Source organism: Prionailurus viverrinus, chromosome C1 (genome assembly GCF_022837055.1).
Source record: "Prionailurus viverrinus isolate Anna chromosome C1, UM_Priviv_1.0, whole genome shotgun sequence".
Lineage (NCBI taxonomy): Eukaryota > Metazoa > Chordata > Mammalia > Carnivora > Felidae > Prionailurus > Prionailurus viverrinus.
In genome coordinates, this window is record NC_062568.1 from 108,747,116 (window position 1) to 108,769,411 (window position 22,296).

Below are 22,296 nucleotides of genomic sequence, written 5' to 3' on the forward strand. Positions count from 1 at the left end.
TCTCAACCATGGTTGAGACCAGTGTCTTGGGTCCAGGTCTGGCCTGTTTCAGGATAATCATCTGAAACACAGCCACTGGCCTTTCTTTTCTCCTTACTATCTAAGACTCTGAAGTTCACTCCAGTAACCAAAAAACAATCAGCTTGGCATGTGTGCAATGTCAGTGGGCAACTTCTTCCACATATGAAAGTGAGAAAAGCTCACTCACACCTGAACAAGTTCCTTCCACCTCATCTAACTTTTTTTGATTTAGGATTACCTAAATTGAGGCAATCACAAAGCTGGCATCTATAGAAATTGGACCAAGGAAATGAAGTATCTCAGCCCATCTTTATACCTACTATGCATTTCCTAACAGCATCAAGTCACTGGCAACACTGAATTTCCAGGTTCAGCTGTGGCTGCCCAATGGGGCTGGCCAACAGAGTGCACACACATGTGGCCCAAGCTTCAGTTTACACCTGCCCCTTCCGTCAGAGGGGGGACTCTGCTTCCCAGGCATTTCAGCAACATAACTCAGTACCCTGTGGTTCCAGGAACTCCAAGTTCAAAATCAATACCCAATACCACATTAAAAACTGTTTAATATTTTATTAGTAAAGCATACAGCTCTTAATAATGACTATCTAAACAAAGCCATTCTTACTACAAAGGATGTAAAATCATAAGAGCAACATTTTTAATCATCAAAACCAACCTTGTCACAAATCACAGTTGGCAATTTTCCACTGTCTCAAATATCCAAAGGGGTGACAGTCAAGTGCACCTCCTTTCAACTAGAAACAGACTCTACAGTGTAAGTTCAGCAGAACTGCCCAGGAAAACAGACCTGACATCAAGGTCGTTTGGCAGATGGCTTCATATGGAGATCTATTTAAGTCTGCTCAGAGATGGAGTCAGTTGACCTATGAAACAAGTTATGCATGTAACTGGCCACAGAAAATAAAAACAGAATTTGTGCTACTAGGGAGTGTATTTTGGAGTGCCAGCGTAGGGACTGTTATTGTGCTAAACTGCCTTGGTGGAAGTACATTTTTTAAAGGTTGCAGGACAGAAGACTGGACTAATTTTGGGCTTTACAAATTCATATAAAGAAATAACAGAAGTGCAGGATTATGGGTTTTCCAGAGCTTCACACATAGCTGGGGCTCAAAATTACATGGTTTAAGCTTCTGTGTCAGGAATAAAAGCAAAGCCCATGTCCTGGTCAAGCTGAGTAATACCTTGACAGAAGGTCATTCATGTCCTTAGGCAATCATTTCCCATCTGTAACCTGAGTCTCCCCAACAGCCATGGTCCCAAGAGCCCCCCCTATACATCACCAGGGCTCCATGAACCCCAGTGCTTGGGGGACAATCACAGTGCCCCAGTCCTGCACAAAGCAGGACACCTGCTCTTCAGAAGGATAGAAGAGAGGAAAAGAGCACCCTCTGCACAGTGTGATCCCCAGAGGCCTGACACAGTCACACTGTAAGTATGGCTCTCATTCCATTTCCTCACCACTCTTAATACCACTTTCTCAACAAGTAGCAAAATAAGCTATAAGTAGGCTGATGTGGCAATAAAAATATCCAAAGCAGACACTAAAAACATAGGGTCTTCTCTGAATAAAGCACATCTACCTCCACATACTTCAAACTGTTTTGGCTTCTTCAAGTTTTAAAGGATAAAACTTTGAGGCGCAAGCCAATTCCTAATATGGGATATTTTCCAAGGATAATACCCAAAAAAAACAAAGAATAAAATAAAGAAGCATCATTTTAAGAGGAGGTGGGGAGGAAGGTGGGGAGGGAGGAGGGTGGGGAGGGGGGCTGACCCTACCCCATCATCCTGAGCAGTCAGCCTTGCTGGCCCCAGAGGTCCTGGGGATACCACCCCACTGCCTCAGGGAAGTTCCTGGTTGCTTACCAGTCCACAACTCCTGAAGTTACATGCAGCCAGCTCTGATCCAAGGCTTCAAAGTTCAATGTTAAACAGAAAGAAGATGCAGTTCTCCTTGCCACATTGCTCACTCATACATCACCATATATAAACAGAACACTAAATTATCCCTTAAGCACTATACCTAACTCTGAAAAGAAAATGCCATTCTAGATAGGTATGTCCAAAATAAGGTATTCCAAGAGTTCTAGAATGAAACTCCTGGAATGAGCCAGTGCCCCAGAGATTCCATGTTTTAGCTAAACACAAATCAGAAGCCTTCTCTATAGTACGTGTATGGATTAGTTAGAACTATGATGTCATCACTTTCAAAAGAACAATTAAACTATTATTAAAAACATTTATCACCAACAGAAATGCCCTGCAAATTATATTATTGCACACAGGGTATCAGAAGCTATGCACATCCAGATCTGAAGGACTCTAGAAGACCCAGAACAGAGACCCTAAGGCCATGCCGGTGGCTGCTCCGGCCAGCATGCCCAGTGCCAGATCACTGTCGCTGTCTCGATACCGCTCCCGAATGATGATCTGGTTGGCAGGCTGTTGTCCATAAAGTCCTAAAAAAGAAGTGAAAAAGCAGATGCTGTTAGGAGCAGTTTGTGAAGTCCAACAGTCCCTCATAAAGACAGTGTGCCCTGAAGTGGCAGAGGTCACATCTCCCTGCATGTGCATCCCTCTCCAACAGTGCTGTCTTCCTCGCAACAGGTGTGTGGAGTCGCTGAGTGGGTGCTCCCCGGTTCTCCCCCAGAACAGGCCATGGTGACTATTTCTAAGACTGCAGTAAGAGGAAACCAAGGTGCTCAACTTTCCAAGGTCCAAACCCCCAAACGCTGCAAATAGCAGGGTCCTAGTGCAGCTGTAAGCTCCAGTCCCCAATGTCCACTTCTCCCCCAAACACTGCAAACAGCAGGATCCTACTGCAGCTGTAAGCTCCTGTCTCCAGTGTCCACTTCTGCCCTCCCCCAAGCACTGCAAACAGCAGGGTCCTAGTGCAGCTGTAAGCTCCAGTCCCCATTGTCCACTTCTGCCTTCCCCCAAACGCTGCAAACAGCCAGGGTCCTAGTGCAGCTGGGTTCCCAATGTCTACTTCTGCCCTCCCCCAAACACTGCAAACAGCAGGATCCTAATGCAGCTGTAAGCTCTGGTCTCCAATGTCCACTTCTCCCCTCCAGTCACACTTATTAGGATGACAGGTAGATACAGGAGAGCATGGGAGATACATAGAGCCTGCATCGTGAGAGGCAAGAATCTGCACCTAAAGCTGAAAATGAAAAATCCATTTAAAAGCTAATTAGCTTCTTGATATTCATGTAAACCATTTTTAAATTAAACCTTAAATCTGCTAATAAAACTTGCTCATTTTTAATCATAGGTCTTTATGGGGGAAAATACTTACGTTAAGGGGAAAACTTCTAAAAAGCAAACTTTAAACAAGTTTAATATTTAATTTGCATGACTAAAGTTTACAACTGGAAATGTACTATTTGTTCTGTTCTATACTTCACAGCTATACTATCTAACAGCTAATTAGCTTTAAAATTACTCAAATATAAATAATGTTAACTTCCCTCCCTGACCTGCTGTTCCCTTAACAGTTCAACCCTACGGGAGCAAGAAACTAATACAACAGTAATGTGTATATGTAGATGAAAACCAACAGCAAAATAACGGCTAACATTTAGAAGTCCTTAGTACTCTAAGCAATTACAGTACAAGCATTTACATATACTGACTCACTTAATACTAACAACCCTATGAGCTGAGTTTATTATTATACCCATTTTACAGATGGGCAAAAGTGAGGCACACAGGGGTTAATGGCAATAAGGGCATGCAAACCCAGGCACTCAGGCTACAAGTGTGCACTCATAAACCACTAATACCTCAAATATGATGGAGGAGAATAGAAGAGAAAAGAAAAAACACCAAAGCTGCACAGTAGAATGACACCATTATAAACAAAGGGCTGATCAAGTACAGGTAACAGCACTGGAAGCAAACAATGTTTTATGCAATGTTTACCTTTCAAAATTGGTGAACTAGTAGTATTTACTTTCACTGCCTTGAAATTTAAAAGTTTTCAATTAGGCAAATGGAACTATGAAATGTAGGATAGTAGGAACTTGCAAGCTGACTTAATTAGAAGATCCCTTGGACAATCTAAATCTACATTCCCTCAGTAGATCACATCAAGGGCCTCCTGCACTACATGACCAGGAGAGACCTCTCCTGCAGCTCCTGCTTGCCTCTGCTCCTACCAGGAAGAGAAATCCTTACCCAAGTCAGCTGGGGACATTTCTAAGTTGTACGTACTGTAATTACCTAACTTAACTAAGCTTTACATAAATGGTCAAAATGTGAATGTGAAATAGGCAGCTATTGCTTCCAGGATAACTAAGTTCGATACTTTAGGGTGGACTGAATAAAGGCAGGTAACTCACAAATTACTATCAGAGCAAGGAAATGAGTAAACTAAAAAACTAAAAAAAGAATCTTAAAACCTAGACTTGTTTGTACTTACCAAGGGAAACCGTGATGCGGTGATAGGTCATGAGCACAGTGTTTACAAGACAAGAAAACTCCAACCAAAGGAGCCAATGCAAAGCAAACTCCTAGAGCCCATGTCAAAAGACAGCTGAACACTGTCCACTAACACAGGTAAATTAAAACAGAACACTCATAGCGTGTACACAGCACCCTTTGTACTTTTTAAATTGGCTGACTGACCACTGGCTCCAATCATATTAAATAGAAGGCCTTGGGGCACCTAGGTGGCTCAGTCAGTTAAGCGTCCGACTTCAGCTCATGTCATGATCTCACAGTTCGTGGGTTCGAGCCCCGCGTCTGGCTCTGTGCCAACAGCTCAGAACCTGTAGCCTGCTTCGGATTCTGTGTCTCCCTCTCTCTCTGCCCCTCCCCTGCTTGTGCTCTGTCTCTCTTTCTCTCTCAAAAATAAATAAACATTAAAAAAAATTTTTTTTTTTTTTTTTTTAAAAAGAGAGGTCTTTAACCTGCTATATGCATGACTATGGTGTCTAAAGACCACATAATGTCATGAAGCTGGCCAAGCACTGGGTATCCAGAAAGGGACTGAGAAGCTCCAATCTGGTCATCAGGACAAGGCTACTGGGGGATGACCACAAACTCAACTCACCCTCTCCAAAGCAAGTATACCTGCTAGATGGGTCACAATGCTAATGCTGAATGCCCACCTACTTCTTGACTCTGCCCTCTGCAGCAAGTATCTTGAGGGTGTTCATGAGAGGGCTATCTCTTTTTCTATGAAGAAAGGCAAGAGCAAGTAAAGAATCCAATTTACAGAAATTCCCTTTACTAGCACTTCTGCAAAACATCTGCTCTTCTATACAGTAAGAAACAGCTGAGATTACCCCAGTCAGAGGTCTGGGGGCTGAGTAAGAAAGAAGTTCGCTCTCATGGCATGGTAGGCTAGGGCTTAAAACCCACCAACTGCAAGACAAACAGGCAAAGAGATCAAGTTTGTAAACAATTACACCATGTTTATCTCTGCCAGTAAGCAGAAAAATGTAAACTAAAGCAACCTAAGGATCCACTTTAGACCCAAGGAGGGTATCAAAACTTTTAGAGCTAATAACAATAGGCAATCTTTCAGGACAACTGAGAAACCAGTGCTTCAGGAACTTCCTAGAAGTGGTAGAAACTGGCAAATTTTACCAACACTGAAGAATATCTTCATTTTTGCCAATGTGATCAGCAGAAATGGTATCTCATTTCAATTTGCATTTCTTTATTAGTGAAGTTGAATTTTTTGTTATTAGTCATTTGCCTTTCTTCTCATGTAAATGGTCTCTGGCCTCAGTTGGACCAGTCTTAAATTATTCCCTTTTCAAACTCAGTCTATCATTGATTCCTCCCCACCAGGCTACGATCTCCAATTCTATCATTGAAGTAGTAGAAAAAAATAAAAGTTCCTTTAAAGAAAAAAAAAAAAAAAAAAAAAGAAGAAAGAAAAAAAACCATAATGCTAAGTGAAATAAACCAGTCACAAAAATACACATACTATAGGATTCCACTTATATGAGATGTCTAACGTATCCAAATTCGCAGAAAAATAAAGTATAATAGTGGTTATCAGAGGCTAGGAGGAAGGAAAAGGGAAGTTGTTGTTTAACGAGTACAGTTTCAATATGGGAAGATGAAAAATTCAGGAAATCTGATGCACAACAATGTGAATGTACTTAACACTACTGAACTGTACAATTAAAATGGTTTTTAAAAAAGTAAATTTTATGGTACTTTTTTTTTTTTTACCATAATTAAAAATAATAACAATAGATTTTCTTCGAAAAAAAAGAAAGAAACTGGCAAACTGTTCTGAGAATCAACTGGGCAAATGGTATCAAGATTTGGGGCGCCTGGGTGGCTCAGTCAGTTAAGCGTCTGACTTCAGCTCAGGTCATGATCTCGCAGTTCGTGAGTTCGAGCCCCGCGTCGAGCTCTGTGCTGACAGCTCAGAGCCTGGAGACTGCTTCAGATTCTGTGACTCCCTCTCTCTGCCCTTCCCCTGCTCATGCTCTGTCTCTCTCTGTGTCTCAAAAATGAATAAACATTTAAAAAAAAATTAAATAAATGGTATTAAGATTTACTGTAATACTGTCAGATGAAAGGATACAGTGTGGATTTCCCTCAAAACAATCCAGAGATGACAGGAGATGGAGGTGAAACAAAATTAGGCATGATATGCTAGCTGAAGGTGGTAATGGACAAATGACAGTTCATTACACTATTGTCCATACTTCTGCATGTTTGAGAAGCTTTCTAAATTTCAATGGTATCAAAAGAAAAATAAATGTCTATGCCCTTTAACACATTAACTTAATACACGAAATGAAAAATGTATTCTAAGATTTAACAGGAATGAAAAAGAAAATCATTAGACATGTTCAAAGCAACATTTATGACTGCAAACAGGAAAAAGTAAACAGTTAATACTAGAAGATCACCCAATATGATAATATGCAGTCATTAAAAATACTTATGGAAATTATGTAGCACTCAGAATACACAGAATTTTAAAATGAGAAAAGAAATGCAAAAGGTGATATAAGATTTCAATGACAAAAATTTATTTTGTATGGGGAAAGTAATTCAAACAAAAATAGTTGTGCTAAGATCACAGGGCCAACAAATACTTCATTTTTTAGCATCATCATTTTATTAGTTTTCAATTTGACATGAAAAAAAGTCAAAAAGTCACAGTCCATGCTAGTTGAGTGAACTACATCAGATTGCAGGAACAGATAAGGAGAACCTCTCATATTGAATGCTCACCTATGAGACACCAAAGTAACCACCACTAATTAGCAGGATACTTTGAGTCAGGGGGCGGCAGCCCTGGACCTCTCTGTGAGATTAACATCAGTGACCACTTACCTCTCTGGCAACAGATTCTTCTTCCACTGCCGTGGTAAGACACTGCACTAGGTTTGTTCACAGCGCCCTCAGATTCAGATTCCCAACTGCTCTATGGGCTCAGGACTCTTGTAAGCTATTTGCCAGCTTCATTCACTTATACATTGATCCGATATGCCATGCCCACTGCAACCACCTCTGCCTGACTTCCCTTCTCTGGGCTTCTGGGTGTGGCCTTGTTCTTCAGTCCATCAACCACATGATGGGGGCTCTTGGGCCCCCTCATCCTGACTGTAGGCTCTGGCCTCACAGCCAGCACTCTCCTGCACCTCCACCTTAGACCTCCCACTGCCCAAACTGCACCCAGGACTTGATGCTACCTACACAGGCCAGTTACTCACAACTACAATTTTCCTCAGGTAAGGTAAAAAATGGAAGTGCATCAAAAGCCTGGAATAAATGTAAGAACCTTCCAGGCCTTTATTTCACTTGCAAAATGGAGTATCGCCTCAGTAGTAATAATATTTGAAGGATGTTACCAGAAGAGAAAAAACAGGAGAAAGTTATCATTTAAAATGGGATATAAGTGAATACCAGTAGGTACAAATTCTCTCCTTGGGAATAAATCTGGATACAACAGTGAAGTTTTAACAAGCCTACTCTGGGGCACCTGGGTGGCTCAGTCGGTTAACTGTCCGACTTCGGCTCAGGTCATGATCTTGTGATTTGTGAGTTCGAACCCTGCGTCAGGCTCTGTGCTGACAGCTTGGAGCCTGGAGCCTGCTTGGGATTCTGTGTCACCTTCTCTCTCTGCCCCTCCCCCAAAAATAAATAAATGCAAAAAAATTTTTTTAAATAAAAAAAAAAAAAAAAAACACAAGCCTACTCTAACTTTATAAGACAACGTAAAAATACATAACTTTTTTTTTTTTTAAGCATAGTAGAATCATTTGTGGTCTATAACCAGAAGCATAGTAGAATCGTTTGTGGTCTATAACCAGAAGCACTGCTCACTTATCCTTAAACTAAGAAATACAATTCCTTCAGGCCTCACAAATCCACCCAGTAAATGAAGAGAAATAAGGAATGGAAGGTGGGCGTGGGGTACCTGCATACGGGTACTGGTAGGGTACAGCATAAGCCTGTCCACTTGCAGCATAGACAACTTGAGTTCCTGGAGGGTACGCACCACTGTATGGACCATAGCCATATGCCTGCTGAAAAGAAATAGGCCCATCAGAAATACAATTTTGAAGTTCAGCATCCACTCATAATAAAAATCACCAACAAAGCAGGTGGAGAGGGAATGTACCTCCACATAATAAAGGCCATATGCAACAAGCCCACAGGACATCATAAACAACAGTGTAAAGTTAAAAGCTTTCCTCTAAGATTAGAAACAAGACAATACGGTGCCTGCCCACTCTTACTACTTTTATTCAACATCATAATGAAATTTTATTGTGTTTCACTTCACTGCACTTTGCAGATACTGTGTTTTTACACATGGGAGGTTTGTGGCAACCCTACACGGACCACGTCTATTGGCACAATTTTTCCAACAGCATTTGTTCACTTCATGTCTGTGTCACATTTTGCTAATTCTCACAATATTTCAAACTTTTTCATTATTAATATCTTTCTTTTTTTGAGAGAGCAAGCAAGCGAGCACACAAGCAGGGGAGCAGGGCAGTGGGAGGGAGTGGGTGGGAGTGGGGGGAGAGGGGGAGAGGGGGAGGGGGGAGAGGGGGAGAAGGGGAGAGGGGGAGAGGGGGAGAGGGGGAGGGGGGAGAGGGGGAGGGGGGGAGAGGGGAGGGAGGAGAAGGGGAGGGGGGGAGAGGGGGAAAGAGGAGAGAGGGAGAGGGGAGGGGGAGGGGGGGAGAGGGGGAAAGAGGAGAGAGGGAGAGGGGCAAAGAGGAGAGGGGGAAAAGAGGAGAGAGGGGGAGAGGGGGAGAGGAGGAAAGGGGGAGAGGAGGAGAGGAGGAAAAGGGGAGAGGGGGGAGACAATCTTAAGCAGGCTCCACACTCAGCACAGAGCCCACCACAAGGCTCAATCCCATGACCCTGGGATCATGACCTGAACCCAAATCAAGAGTCAGACACTCAAATGACTAAGCCACCCAAGAGCTCTGTTCATTATTATATTTGTTACAGCAATCTGTGATCAGTGATCTTTGATATTACTATTGTAATTGTTTTGGGGTGTCACAAACCACACCATATAAATGGGCAAACTTAATAGATAAATCGTGTGTTCTGCTTGCTCCACCAACCACTAGTTCCTATCTCTCTCCCTCTCAGGTCCCCTATTCCCTAAAACACAACAACATTAAAATGAGGCTAATTGAGAAGAACCCTACAACGGTAGCTAAGTGCTCAGGTGAGAGGAAGAGTCGCAAATCTCTCGCTTTAAATCAAAAGCTAGAAAGGATTCAGCTCAGTGAGGAAGGCATGTTGAACACTGAGACAGGCCAAAAGCTGGGCCTCTTGCACCAAACAGCCAGGTTGTGAGTGCAAAGGAAAAGTTCTTGAAGGAAATTAAAAGCACTACTCCAGTGAACATACAAATGGTGAGAAAACAGAACAGTCTTATAGTTGATACAGAGAACGTATGAGTGGTCTGGGTAGAAGATCAGCCAAACCCTAATCCAGAGGAAGGCCCTGACTCTCTTCAATTCTGTGAACGCTGAGAGAGGGAAAGAAGCTGCAGAAGAAAGTATGAAGCTAAGAGAGGTTGGTTCATGAGGTTTAAGAAAAGAAACCAGCTTTATAACATAAAAGGGCAAGGTAAAGCGGCAAGAGCTGATGTAGAAGCTGCAACAAGTTACCCAGAAGATGGCAGTTAAGATCATTTATGAAGGTGGCTACACCTAACAAGAGATTTTCAGTGCAGATGAAATAGCCTTCTATTGGAAGAAGATATTATCAAGGATTTTCATAGCTACAGATGAGAAGTCAATGCCTGGCTTCAAAGGACAAGTGGACTCCCTTGTTAGGGGTTAATGCAGCTGGCGACTTTAAGTTGAGGCCAATGCTCATTTACCAGAGTTTCTGCTCTGACCATACTTTTTTTTTTTTTTTTTACCTCCTGATGTTTAGGATTCTCAGTTGTCCAAAAACAGAATAGAAATGTCAGAGAAAAAGAATCAGTAAACGTACTATAAAGTGGAATAGAGAGGAAAATATATTGAAGAAAAGAAGGTGTGCATGGGTGGCTCAGTCAGTTAAGTGTCCAACTTCAGCTCAGGTCATGATTTCATGGTCCATGGGTTCGAGCCCCACGTCAGGCTCTGTGTTGACAGCTCAGGGCCTGCAGCCTGCTTCAGATTCTGTCTCCAGCCCTCTCTGCCCCTCCCCTGCTTATGCTCTGTCTCTAAAATAAATAAACATTAAAAAAAATTTTTTTTTTAATAAAAAGAAAATGAACAGAATCTGAGACACGTGGGACATCTAACATCCATATCATTAGTTTCAAAAGGAAAAGGGGTAGGGCTGAAAAAAACATTCCAGAAATAATGGCCTAAATTTTCCCAAATTTAGCAAGAAACAAAAAGACAATGAACGCCAAATAGGATAACGCCCCCAAAATCCATACCAACATACTATAGTCAAACTTCTGAAAACTAAGGACAATGAAAATAGCAAGAAACAAACAATGCATTACCTACATGGGGGGAAATGTAAATGATAGCAGATTTCTCCTCAGAAACCATGTAGACCAAAGGAAATAGCACACACTTGACAAATGCTGGAAGAAATGTCAACTCAGAATTCTACACTAGTGAAAATATCCCTCAGAAATAAAAAAATCAAGACATTCTCAGATGAAGAACTGAGAATCTGTTGCCAACAGAGCTACTATCCTAAGAGAATGGCAAAAAAAGAATTTCACTGAACAAAATGTAAACAATAAAAGAAAGGACCCTAAAACATCAGGAGGTAAAAAAAAAAAAAAAAAAAAAAAAATAGGTACAGAGCAAAAATACATGTAAATAAACTTTCCTTCACAGCTTGACTTTTCTAACAAGTCTGACAGCTGAAGCAAAATTTCTAACACCATCTGATGTGGTTCTCATATATAAAAGAAACGTGAACACTTGACTTTGAAAAATACGTAAATATGAATAATGTAGAGCAACCACTAAAAAAGCAATACAAAGAGACACACTCAAGAAACATTATAGATAAATCAAAATGCAACTTTATTTTTTTGATGTTTATTTATATTTGAGAGAGACAGAGAGACAGAGCATGAACAGGGGCAGAGAGAGGGAGACAGAATCTGAAGCAGGCTCCAGGCTCTCAGCTGTCAGCACAGAGCCCGACGAGGAGCTTGAACTCACGAGCATGAGAGCATGACCTGAGCCGTAGTCAGATGCTTAACCAACTGAGCCACCCAGGCGCCCCTCAAAAGGCAATTTTAAAACATGTTCAAATAATTCACAAAAAGCTTAAGTAAAAGAACACAGAGAAATTTAAAAAACACAGAACCAAAGGGAAACAAAAAACAAAATGGCATACTTAAACCTAATATATCAAAAATTACATTAAATGTAAATGGTCTAAATATACTAATTACAAAATAGATATTTGTCAGATGTCAGATAGGGAAAACTCACATACATGTTATCTATGAGAAACTCACTTCAAATGAAATATGTAGGTTGAAAAAAAAAAAAAAAAAAAGATGGGAAGAGATACCACACAGTGAAAAGAAGAAGTGACTATATTAATATCAGATACAGCAAACATCAGACTAAAGAAAATTGCCAGAAACAGAAAGGGACATTATAGGGGCGCCTGGGTGGCGCAGTCGGTTAAGCGTCCGACTTTAGCCAGGTCACGATCTCGCGGTCCGGGAGTTCGAGCCCCGCGTCGGGCTCTGGGCTGATGGCTCAGAGCCTGGAGCCTGTTTCCGATTCTGTGTCTCCCTCTCTCTCTGCCCCTCCCCCGTTCATGCTCTGTCTCTCTCTGTCCCAAAAATAAATAAACGTTGAAAAAAAAATGTATAAAAAAAAAAAAGGGACATTACATTATGATAATACAGTTAACCCACAAGAAAATGTAAACGTCTGTGGACCAATGACAGAGGTGCACACGTAAATTAAACAACTTATATGAAAAGGACCAATTACTCAAAAAGTACAAATTACTACAATCCACTCAATATGAAATAGAAAATGAACAGTACTATAATTCTCAAGAAAATAGAATTTGGAGGCGGCTGTGTGGCTCTCAGTCAAACATTCGACTTTGGCTCAGGTCATGATCTCAGGGTCCATGAGTTCGAGCCCCACATGGGGCTCTGTGCTGGCAGCTCAGAGCACGGAGCCTGCTTCCAATTCTGTGTCTCCCTCTCCCTCTGAACCTCCCCCACTTGCATGCTCTCAAAAATAAACATTTAAAAAAAATAAAATTTGTAATTAAAAATACCCCACCCTCAAAATCTTCAGGCCCAGACTGTTTCACTGGAGATTTCTACCAAATATTTAAAAAAAGAATTAACATGGGACGCCTGGGTAGCTCAGTCAGTTAAGCATCCAACTTCAACTCAGGTCACGATCTCAGGGTTGGTGAGTTTGAGCCCCGCATCAGGCTCTGTGCTAACAGCTCAGAGCCTGGAGCCTGCTTCAGATTGTGTGTCTCCCTCTCTCTCTGCCCCTCCCCTGCTGGCACTCTGTCTCTGTCTCTCTCAAAAATAAACAAACATTTAAAAAATTTTTTAAAAATAAATTAAAAAAGAATTAACACAAATTCTATATAATCTCTTCTAGAAAATAGAAGAGCAGGGAACGCTTCCCAAAATTCATTCTGTAAAGCCAGTATGACCTAATACCAAATAAGAGTACAAAAAAACTACAGACCAATATCCTTCATGAATATAGATTCAAAAATCTGTAAGAATATTAACAAACAGAATTCAGCAATAAAAGAAAAGAATTATACACCCAACTAAGAGAGGTTTATTACAGGGATGCAACTCTGGTTCATTATTTGAAAATCAACCAGTATAATCCATCATATTGGCAGAGGTTTAAAAAAAAAAATCACATGACCATGCCAATTGATGCAGAAAAGGTATTTGACAAAATTCAACACCTATTCATGATAAAACTCAGAAAACTAGAAAAGGAACTTTCTCAACTTGTTATTGAACATCTTCAAAAACTACAGCTCACATCACATGTAATGTAGAAAAACCGAATGCATTCCCCTTAAAATCAGGAACAAGACAAGGATGACTGCTCTTACCACTGCTATTCAACATAACATTAGAAGTTCTAACCAGGGCAAGGAAATAGAAGGCACACAGACTGGAAAGAAAACTCTCCCTATTTACAGATGACATGATTGCGTCTATTGTAGAATATCCCAGAGAATGTACAAAAAACTACTTCTAGAACCAATAGGTGAGCTTAGTAAGTTCACAAGCTATAAGATCAATAAACAAAAATCAATGAACTTGGGGAAATTAAAATTTAAAACATAATACCATAGACAACGATCAAAAAAAAATACGTAAGTGTAAATCTAACAAAACATGCCCAAGATTTTTATACTGAAACTACAAAATGCTGATGAAAAAAATCAGAGGATCTAAATAGAGACAGTCCATGTTCACTGACTGAAATACTCAACATAATATGTCAATTCTCCCCCCAAAAACCTGATACATAGGTTTAAAACAATTTCTTTCAAAATCTATCAAGAAGATTTGTTGTAGACTTAGACACATCATATGGAAAGGAAGTGGAACCAGAATAGTTCAGGGAATTCTGAAAAGGATATAGTGGGGGATCAATCTACCCAATTTTAAGACTTATACAGCTACAGTAATCAAGTCAGTGTGGTGCAAGAGGAAGAAAAACACATAGATCAATAGAACAATCAGAGAACCCAGAAATAGACACACACAAATACAGCCAAGTGAATTTTCACAGAGATGCAAAAGCAATTCCAGAAAGGACTTTTCATCAAATTGTAGTGGAATAAGTGGACATTCATATTAAAAAAAAAATGAACCCTAACCCTAACGCCTTACATGTAAATCCTGGCACTATGAAACTTCCAAAAAATAGCACAGGAGAAAACATTAGGAAACCTGGTCTTGGAGGAAGTATGAAACGACAACAAAAGCACAAACCATAAAAACTGATCAACTAGACTGCATGAAAACTAAAACTCCATGAAAGGCACTGTTAAGAGGATAATAACACAATGCTCCAGACCACATATCTGACAAAGTGTTCCTATCTCAAACTCAAAGAACTCTCAAAACTCAATGTTAAAAGAAATAATAATACAATTAGAAAACAAGCAAAAGACATGAAGTGACATTTTACTGAACAGGATATACAATGGCAAAAAAAAAGCACATAAAAAGATGTCCAACATCGCTAGCTATTAGGGAAATGCAAATTAAGATTAGAATGAAATATCACTACATACCTGTAAGAACAGCTAAAATTAAAAAATGGTGACAGCATTTAATGCTGGGAAAGATGCAGAGAAACTGGATTATTCACATAAGTGAAACAGTAGAGTCATTCTGGAAAGTAGTTTCTTAGCTTTTTAAAAAATTAACCATGTACTTACCATATAATAGACCCAGCAATTCCATTTTGGGGCATTTTCCCCAAAGAAATAAAACTTTATGCCTATATAAAAAGCTGTACATGAGGAGAATTCACAGTACATTTAGTGGTAATAGCCAAAACTTTGAAACAACCCCAAGTAAACATCCATCAATACTTAATGGGGTATACATGCAAGAATTTGGCTGGGTCTCAAGGGAACTGTACTAAGTGAAAAACATCAAACTCAAAAAGATCAGGGGTGCCTGGATGGCTCAGTCGGTTAAGCATTCGACTTCGGCTCAGGTCATGATCTCACGGTCTGTGGGTTCAAGCCCCGTGTCGGGCTCTGTGCTGACAGCTCGGAGCCTGGAGCCATCTTGGGATTCTGTGTCTCTCTGTCTCTCTGACCCACCCCCCCGCCCACCCCCCACCCCCCACCCCCCCGTTCATGCTCTATCTCTCTCTGTCTCAAAAATTAAATAAACATTAAAAAAAATTTTTAAAAAGATCACATGCTGTATGATTCTATTTATATAACATTGTGGAAATAACAAAATTATACAGACAGAGAACAAATCAACAAATCAGTGGTTGATGGGAGTTAGGGGAATGAGGGTATAACTATGTAAGGGTGTAGCGGGAAGATTTTATCAACAGTTTTATATCTTGACTGAAGCGCTGGTTACACAAATCTACACATATGATAAAATGACACGAAACCAGACATAAACATTTTGCCAATTTCAAATTCCTGGTTTTGATTTCATGCAACATGTAACAACTGAGGAACTGAATGAGGAGTACATGAGATCTTTCCATATTATTTTTGGAACTTCCTGTAAATCTATAATTATTAAAAGTTAAAAAAGCAAAACAAAACAGAAGTCCCTCCCACAACAGAGACTTCTATATGTAGCACTGAACACTTAACACATCTAACTAGGAGATACTCCTAAGGTATTTGATATGTGATTTTTTTCTTAAGTTTTGTTTTTTCAAAGTAAAAAAAAGTAGGGCTCCTGGGTAGCTCAGTTAAGCATCTGACTCTTGATTTCGGCTCAGGTCACCATCTCACAGTTCATGAGATTGAGCCCCACGTTGGGCTCCGTAATGACAATGTGGAGTCTGCTTGGGATTCTCTCTCTCTCCCTCTCTCTGCCTCTCCCCTGCTCGCTCTCTCTCTCAAAATAAACAGAATCTTTTAAGTAAAAATAAAAATAAAGCATCTTTTCTGGTTATAAAGAAAATTCAAGTAATTCATTAAGTATAAAAATCATCAATATCATATTATCAAAGCAACTATGATTAACATGAATCATTTCTAGGGGGCGTCTGGGTGGCTCAGTCAGTTCAGCATCTGACTTTGGTTCAGGTCATGATCTCACAGTTCATGAGTTCAAGCCCTGTGTCGGGCTCTGTGCTGACAGCTCAGAGCCTGGGGCCTGCTTCAGATTCTGTGTCTCCCTCTCTCTCTGCCCCTCCCCTGCTCACACTCTGTCTCTCTCTCCCTCTCTCTCTCAAAAATAAACAAACATTAAAAAAAAAAATTAGGGGTGCCTGGGTGGCTCAGTCGGTTGAGCGTTTGACTTCGGCTCAGGTCATGATCTCACAGTTTGTGAGTTCGAGTCCCGCGTCGGGCTCTGTGCAGACAGCTCAGGGTCTGGAGCCTGCTTCGGATTCTGTGTCTCCTCCTCTCTCTGCCCCTCCCCTGCTCATGCTCTGTCTCTCAATAATAAATAAATGTTAACTTTTTTTTTTTTTTTTTTTTAATTAAAGGGGCGCCTGGGTGGCTCAGCCGGTTAAGTGTCCGACTTTGGCTCAGGTCATGATCTCATGGTTTGTGGGTTCGAGCCCCGCGTCAGGCTCTGCACTGACAGCTCAGAGTCTGGAGCCTGCATCAGATTCTGTGTCTCCCTCTCTCTCTGCTCCTCCCCCACTCACACTCTGTCTCTCTCCCTTTCTCAAAAACAAATAAACATTAAAAAAAATTTTTTCTTAATAAAAAATAAAAAAAAAAAAACCATGAATCATTATCAGGCCTATCTTAAAAACAAAATGTAAACATGGAGATTATAAAGCAATAGCTTTATTTTATGAAAGCAAACAATGACAATAATCTGGTTTTTAAAAAGTTTAAAGAAAAGGGTTGAGTGCATTTTTAATTTCTCTGATACTGGTTCAAGGATTTTTTTTGTTTTGTTTCTTAAAAAGGAGAGTAGCACAGTTGGGAGGGGTGGGGAGGAGAGTAGCACAGAGACCCCAACCTCCCTAAAACTTGGCTTCCAAAACACCAAGATTTGCTCCCTACCTCAGGGGTTGGTGCAGCATAGGCTGTGTAAGGAGGAGGGGAAGAAGCCACAGCTGTCTCATCATACAGGACTTCTGAGCCAACATAAGCCTATGAGAGGAGAGAGAATGAAAAACAGCTTTCTGTCACAAAGCAACCATATACAGGCTCTCATGATTCTGTACGCATACATATCCTTTCTATTCAGCAAAATTTTAAAAATTAGAACAGCAAATACAACAGGTCTCTGAAAAGCAGTGAACAACAAGAGTATCTCCCCACAACCCCCTCTAATCCTGCACTCTCCTGTCCTCTGAATTCGGGAGGAGGCTGTCCTCCTCAGCCATCTGCAGAAGGCAGGAATGGAGCTCTCACTGCCTAAGGCGGCCAGAGTCTACCATTATCCAGGCCTTTTCAAAGATGTGGCACCACTCTCAACAACCCTTCTGTTAAATATAAATCCTACAATCTGAAAACACAGCAGTCAGGGATTGTCCTACACACACAGCCTGCTTCTTGGACTAAAAAAAAATTCCTTCATTAAATTACTTCCCAGTGGAAAAAGAAAAATCTATGTACTCTTTTAAAAAAAATTCCAGGAGCACCTGGGTGGCTCAGTCAGTTAAGCATCTGACACTTGATTTCAGCTCAGGCCATGATCTCATGGTTCTCGTGGGTTTGAGCCCCATGTCTGGCTCCATGCTGATGGTGCACAGAGCCTGCCTGGGATTCTCTCTTCCTCTCTCTCTGCCCCTCCCTGTGAGCACGTGTGCTCTCTCTCGCTCTCTCTCTCTCTCTCTCTCTCTCTCTCTCTCAAAATAAAAAAATAAACTTAAAAAAATAATAATAAATCCATGCAAAGAATCATCTTGGGATCTTAGCCCCAACAGTATGGATCATTAACACTAATTTCAGCCAAGATTTTTGTGAAAGAAAAGCTAACTGGAGTTGCAGAGTAGGCTTACAGGAAGAACTGTCTTGGGCTAACAGAGTAGGAAACAATGACATTTGGATATTAAGTCTTTTTTACTTTTCCTACCTGTACAAATTATTTTATAAGCTTCATCTACCTTTTTCTTTTCCTACCTTTATAGGGAAAAATAAAATCCTATCTGAAGAATAAAAATGCTTCCTGCAGAGGAAGTTGCCTTGATTCTCGGACACAAAAATGGCATTAGACCCCTACAAATGGGGTTTACTGTCTCAGTGACTTCCTAAGGTCAGAAGCAGAACTAGAATCAAGCACAAGTCCCCAAAATGCTTGTTTCACAAGGCTGGGGTGCCATGAATGGACTCTGGTCCTTTTTGAGCCTTCTCTGTAAACTACAGCAGAATTCAAAGTGCTGCAAAACTTTCTGAGATACAGACACTTCTGGAAGATATTAGGACCAGTGTTGCCTGTATTGGCAGGGATCCTCCTGCCTTAAAAGGTTTGGCAAAATCTAGCTTACTCTCATATCAGTAAAAGGTGCCCTGACCAGCTACGAGTGCTCAGCCATGGCTGGACGGTCAAGGAACCCATCCCCATTTCCCTTTCTTAATCCCCTATCATCCCATTTGTTACAGCAAGACAAGGCAAAAACGTTACAGGTGATTGCCCTTAGCAACTTACTGTGTTTGTCCTGGAATCCTGCAGTGTAAATTTCCAGGCCCTGGAGAAAAGAAAAAGGGATGTTTATTTAAGGCAATCCAACATCTACCTCAAGGATTCTCAAACCTGTGTCGGCATCAAAATTTCTGGAAAAGTTTGTTTCAAGAACAGGCCTTCTGTCCTTACCCCAAGACCCACTCAATCAAATCATCTGAGATCTGCACAATACACAATATGTGAAACAATATGTATCTGTGGCGCATACACTATATAGTATTTAAAGCATACTCTATTACTATACAGTTTTTGCTTTACTCTTTAGTAAGTATAAAAAAATGCACCATGTTTAACTCTACTGCAACTTGCTTTGTCAGTTCATGTCACACACACAGATCTACTGCATTTTAATTTATTGACTTATTGATTGATTCTGGGATTTTATTATTTAAATTAATTGATTTTCAAATTGGTTTCCATACAACACCCAGTGCTCATCCCAACAGATGCCCTCCTCAATGCCCATCACCCACTTTCCCCTCTCCCCCATCCCCCATCAACCCTCAGTTTGTTCTCAGTATTTAAGAATCTCTTATGGTTTGCCTCCCTCCCTCTCTGTTTTTTCCCCTTCCCCTCCCCCATGGTCTTCTGCTAAGTTTCTGAAGATCCACATGAGTGAAAACATATGGTATCTGTCTTTCTCTGCCTGACTTATTTCACTTAGCATAATACCAACTGCATTTTTTTAATGGCTACATAATGTTCCATGATAAGAGATTCAGATTGTCAGCAATTTTTTTGTGATTGAAAACAGTCCTAGTACTTTTTTGCCAGCTTGAGAAATTGACATATTACATGTAAGTTTACAGTATGCAATGTAATGATTTGATGCAAAATGATGACAGTATGATTCATACCTTCATCCCCTCACATAATTACTTATTATTTCTGATCATAACACTTAAAACCTAGTCCCTTAACTTGTTCAAGCATGTAACAAGCATTTGCTAATTATAATCACAATACTACATAACTAGATGCCCAGAACTTAGTCATCATATAGCTGGAAGTTTGTATACTTTGACCAACATCTCCCCATTTTCCCCAACCACCATTCATTCTACTATCTTTTTCTAGGAATTTGGCTTTTTTAGATTCTACAAGTGAGACATATAGTAATTGTCTTTCTCTGTTTTACTTATTTCATTTAGCACAATGCCCTCAAGGTCCATCCATATTGTTGCAAAACACAGGATTTCCTTCTTTTTTCCTTAATTGAATAATATTCAATGTATGTGGTGTGTGTGTGTGTGTGTGTGTGTGTGTGTGTGTGTGTGTGTATCACATTTTCCTTATCTATCATCCATCAACAACTGCTTAGGCTGTTTCATGTCTTGGATACTATGAATAATGCTGCAGTGAACATGTGGATGCAGAAATCTCTTCAAGATAAGGATTTCATTTCCTTCAAGACATATATCCAGAAGGGAATTGCTACATCATATGATGGTTCCACTTTCAGTTTTTTTGAGGAACGTCCATAATGTACCCATAGTGGCTTATACCAATTTACATTCCTGCCAACAGTGCACAGGGCTCCCTTATCTCTACATCCTCACAACATTTACCTTTTTGTCTTTTTGACAACAGCCATTCTAAGAGATGTGAGGTAATCTCATTATGATTTTGTTTTGCCTTTCCTGGTGATTACTGAGGTTGAGCATCTTTCCCCATACCTATGGCCATTTGTACATCTTTAGAAAAGTATCTACTCAAGTCCTTTGCCCACTTTTAAAAATTGTAGTTTTTTGCTATGAAGTTATACAAATTCTTATATATTCTGAATACTAAGCCCTTATCCTGTGGATGGTTTACAAATAATTTCTCCCATTCCATACGATGCCTTTTCATTTTACCAATGGGTTTCTTTTGCTGTGCAGAGGCTTTACAGTTTGGGGTGCATGGGTGGCTCAGTCAGTTAAGTGTCTGACTCTTGAGTTCAGCTCAGGTCATGATCTCACGGTTCAAGGGATCAAGCCCCAAGTCACGCTCTGTGCTGACAGTGTGGAGCCTGCTTGGGATTCTCTCTCTCCCTCTCTCTCTCTCTCAAAATAAATAAACTTAAAATTTTTTTTTAACTAAATATTTTTTTAAAAGTTTTACTGTTTGATGTAATCCCATGTGTTTCCTTTTCCTTTGCTGCTTGCACTTTTGGTGTCATATTCAAAAATTCACTGCCAAAACCAATGTTAAAGAGCTTTTTCCTGATACTGGACCATTTTCTTACACCATACACAAAAATGAAATGGATTCAGGACCTAAATGTGAGACCTGAAACCATAAAAATTCTAGAGTAGAACACAGGCAGTAATTTCTCTGACACTGGCCATGGCAATTTCTTTCTTGATAGGACTCCTAAGGCAAGGGAAACAAAAGCAAAAATTAACTATTAGGACTCCATCAAAACAAAAAGCTTCCCCACAGTAAAGGAAGCAACCAACAAAACTACCCACTGAATGGGAGAAGATATTTGCAAATGGTATATATCCAATGCAATGTTAGTATACAAAATATATAAAAAACTTACCAAACTCAACACCCCCCAAAAATAATCCAATTAAAAAATGGGCAGAAGAGGGGCACCTGGGTGGCTCAATCAGTTAAGCATCTGACTTCAGTTCAGGTCATGATCCCATGGTTCATGGATTTGAGCCCCGCATCGAACTTTGTGCTGAGAGAGTCTGGAGCCTGCTTCGGATTCTGTGTTTCGTTCTCTCTCTTGCCCCTCCCCTGCTCGCGCGCTGTCTCTGTCTCTCAAAAATGAATAAATGTTAAAAAAAAAAAAAAAAAAAAAAGTTTTTTTTAAATGGGCAGAAGATGTGAACAGACATTTCTCCAAAGACATCCAGATGGCCAACAGACACATGAAAAGATGCTCAACATCCCTCATCATCAGGGAAATGCAAATCAAAACTTTAACGAGATATCACATCACACCTGTCAGAATGGCTAAAAACAACACAAGAAACAGTAAGTGTTGGCAAAGATGTGAAGAAGGAACCCTTGTGCATTGTAGGTAGGAACGCAAACTAGTGTAGCCACTGTGGAAAATAATATGGAGATTCCTCAAAAATTCAAAATGGAGGAGTACCTGAGTGGCTCAGTTGATTGAGTATTCAACTCTCAATTTTCAGCTGAGGTCATGATCTCACGGTTTGTTGAGTTTGAGCCTCACATTGGGCTCTCTGCTGTCAGCACAGAGCCTGCTTCTGATCCTCTGTCCCACTCTCTGCCCCTCCCCAACTCACACTCTCTCTCCTTCTCTCAAAAATAATTTTTTAAAATTCTTTTTAAAAAAAGAGGAAAAAAAATTCAAATGGAACGACTGTATAATTCCATAATCGCACTACTGAGTAATTTACCCAAAGAATATGAAAAGATACATGCACCCCTATGTTTATTGCAGCATTTAGTGACCGAACAGCCCAGGTGTCTAGCAATAGATGGAT

At 40.3% G+C, this 22,296-nt stretch overlaps 1 protein-coding gene across 2 annotated transcripts in view; it reads right to left on the bottom strand.

The window, feature by feature from the left end:
* Window positions 1-576: 576 nt before the first annotated feature.
* Window positions 577-22,296, bottom strand: part of PLEKHB2 (pleckstrin homology domain containing B2) — a 42,969-nt gene continuing 21,249 nt past the window's right edge. Inside the window, exons 5-8 of one of the 2 annotated variants that reach the window (XM_047872016.1) lie at window positions 18,812-18,851; window positions 17,221-17,310; window positions 8,444-8,549; window positions 577-2,501 (exon numbers count right to left, since the gene is read on the bottom strand). In XM_047872016.1, the coding sequence (XP_047727972.1) occupies window positions 2,365-2,501; window positions 8,444-8,549; window positions 17,221-17,310; window positions 18,812-18,851 (373 nt within the window). In that variant the 3' untranslated portion in view covers window positions 577-2,364. Of the gene's footprint in view, window positions 2,502-8,443; window positions 8,553-17,220; window positions 17,311-18,811; window positions 18,852-22,296 lie in introns of both variants that reach the window. The other variant, XM_047872015.1, reaches the window with a different exon arrangement.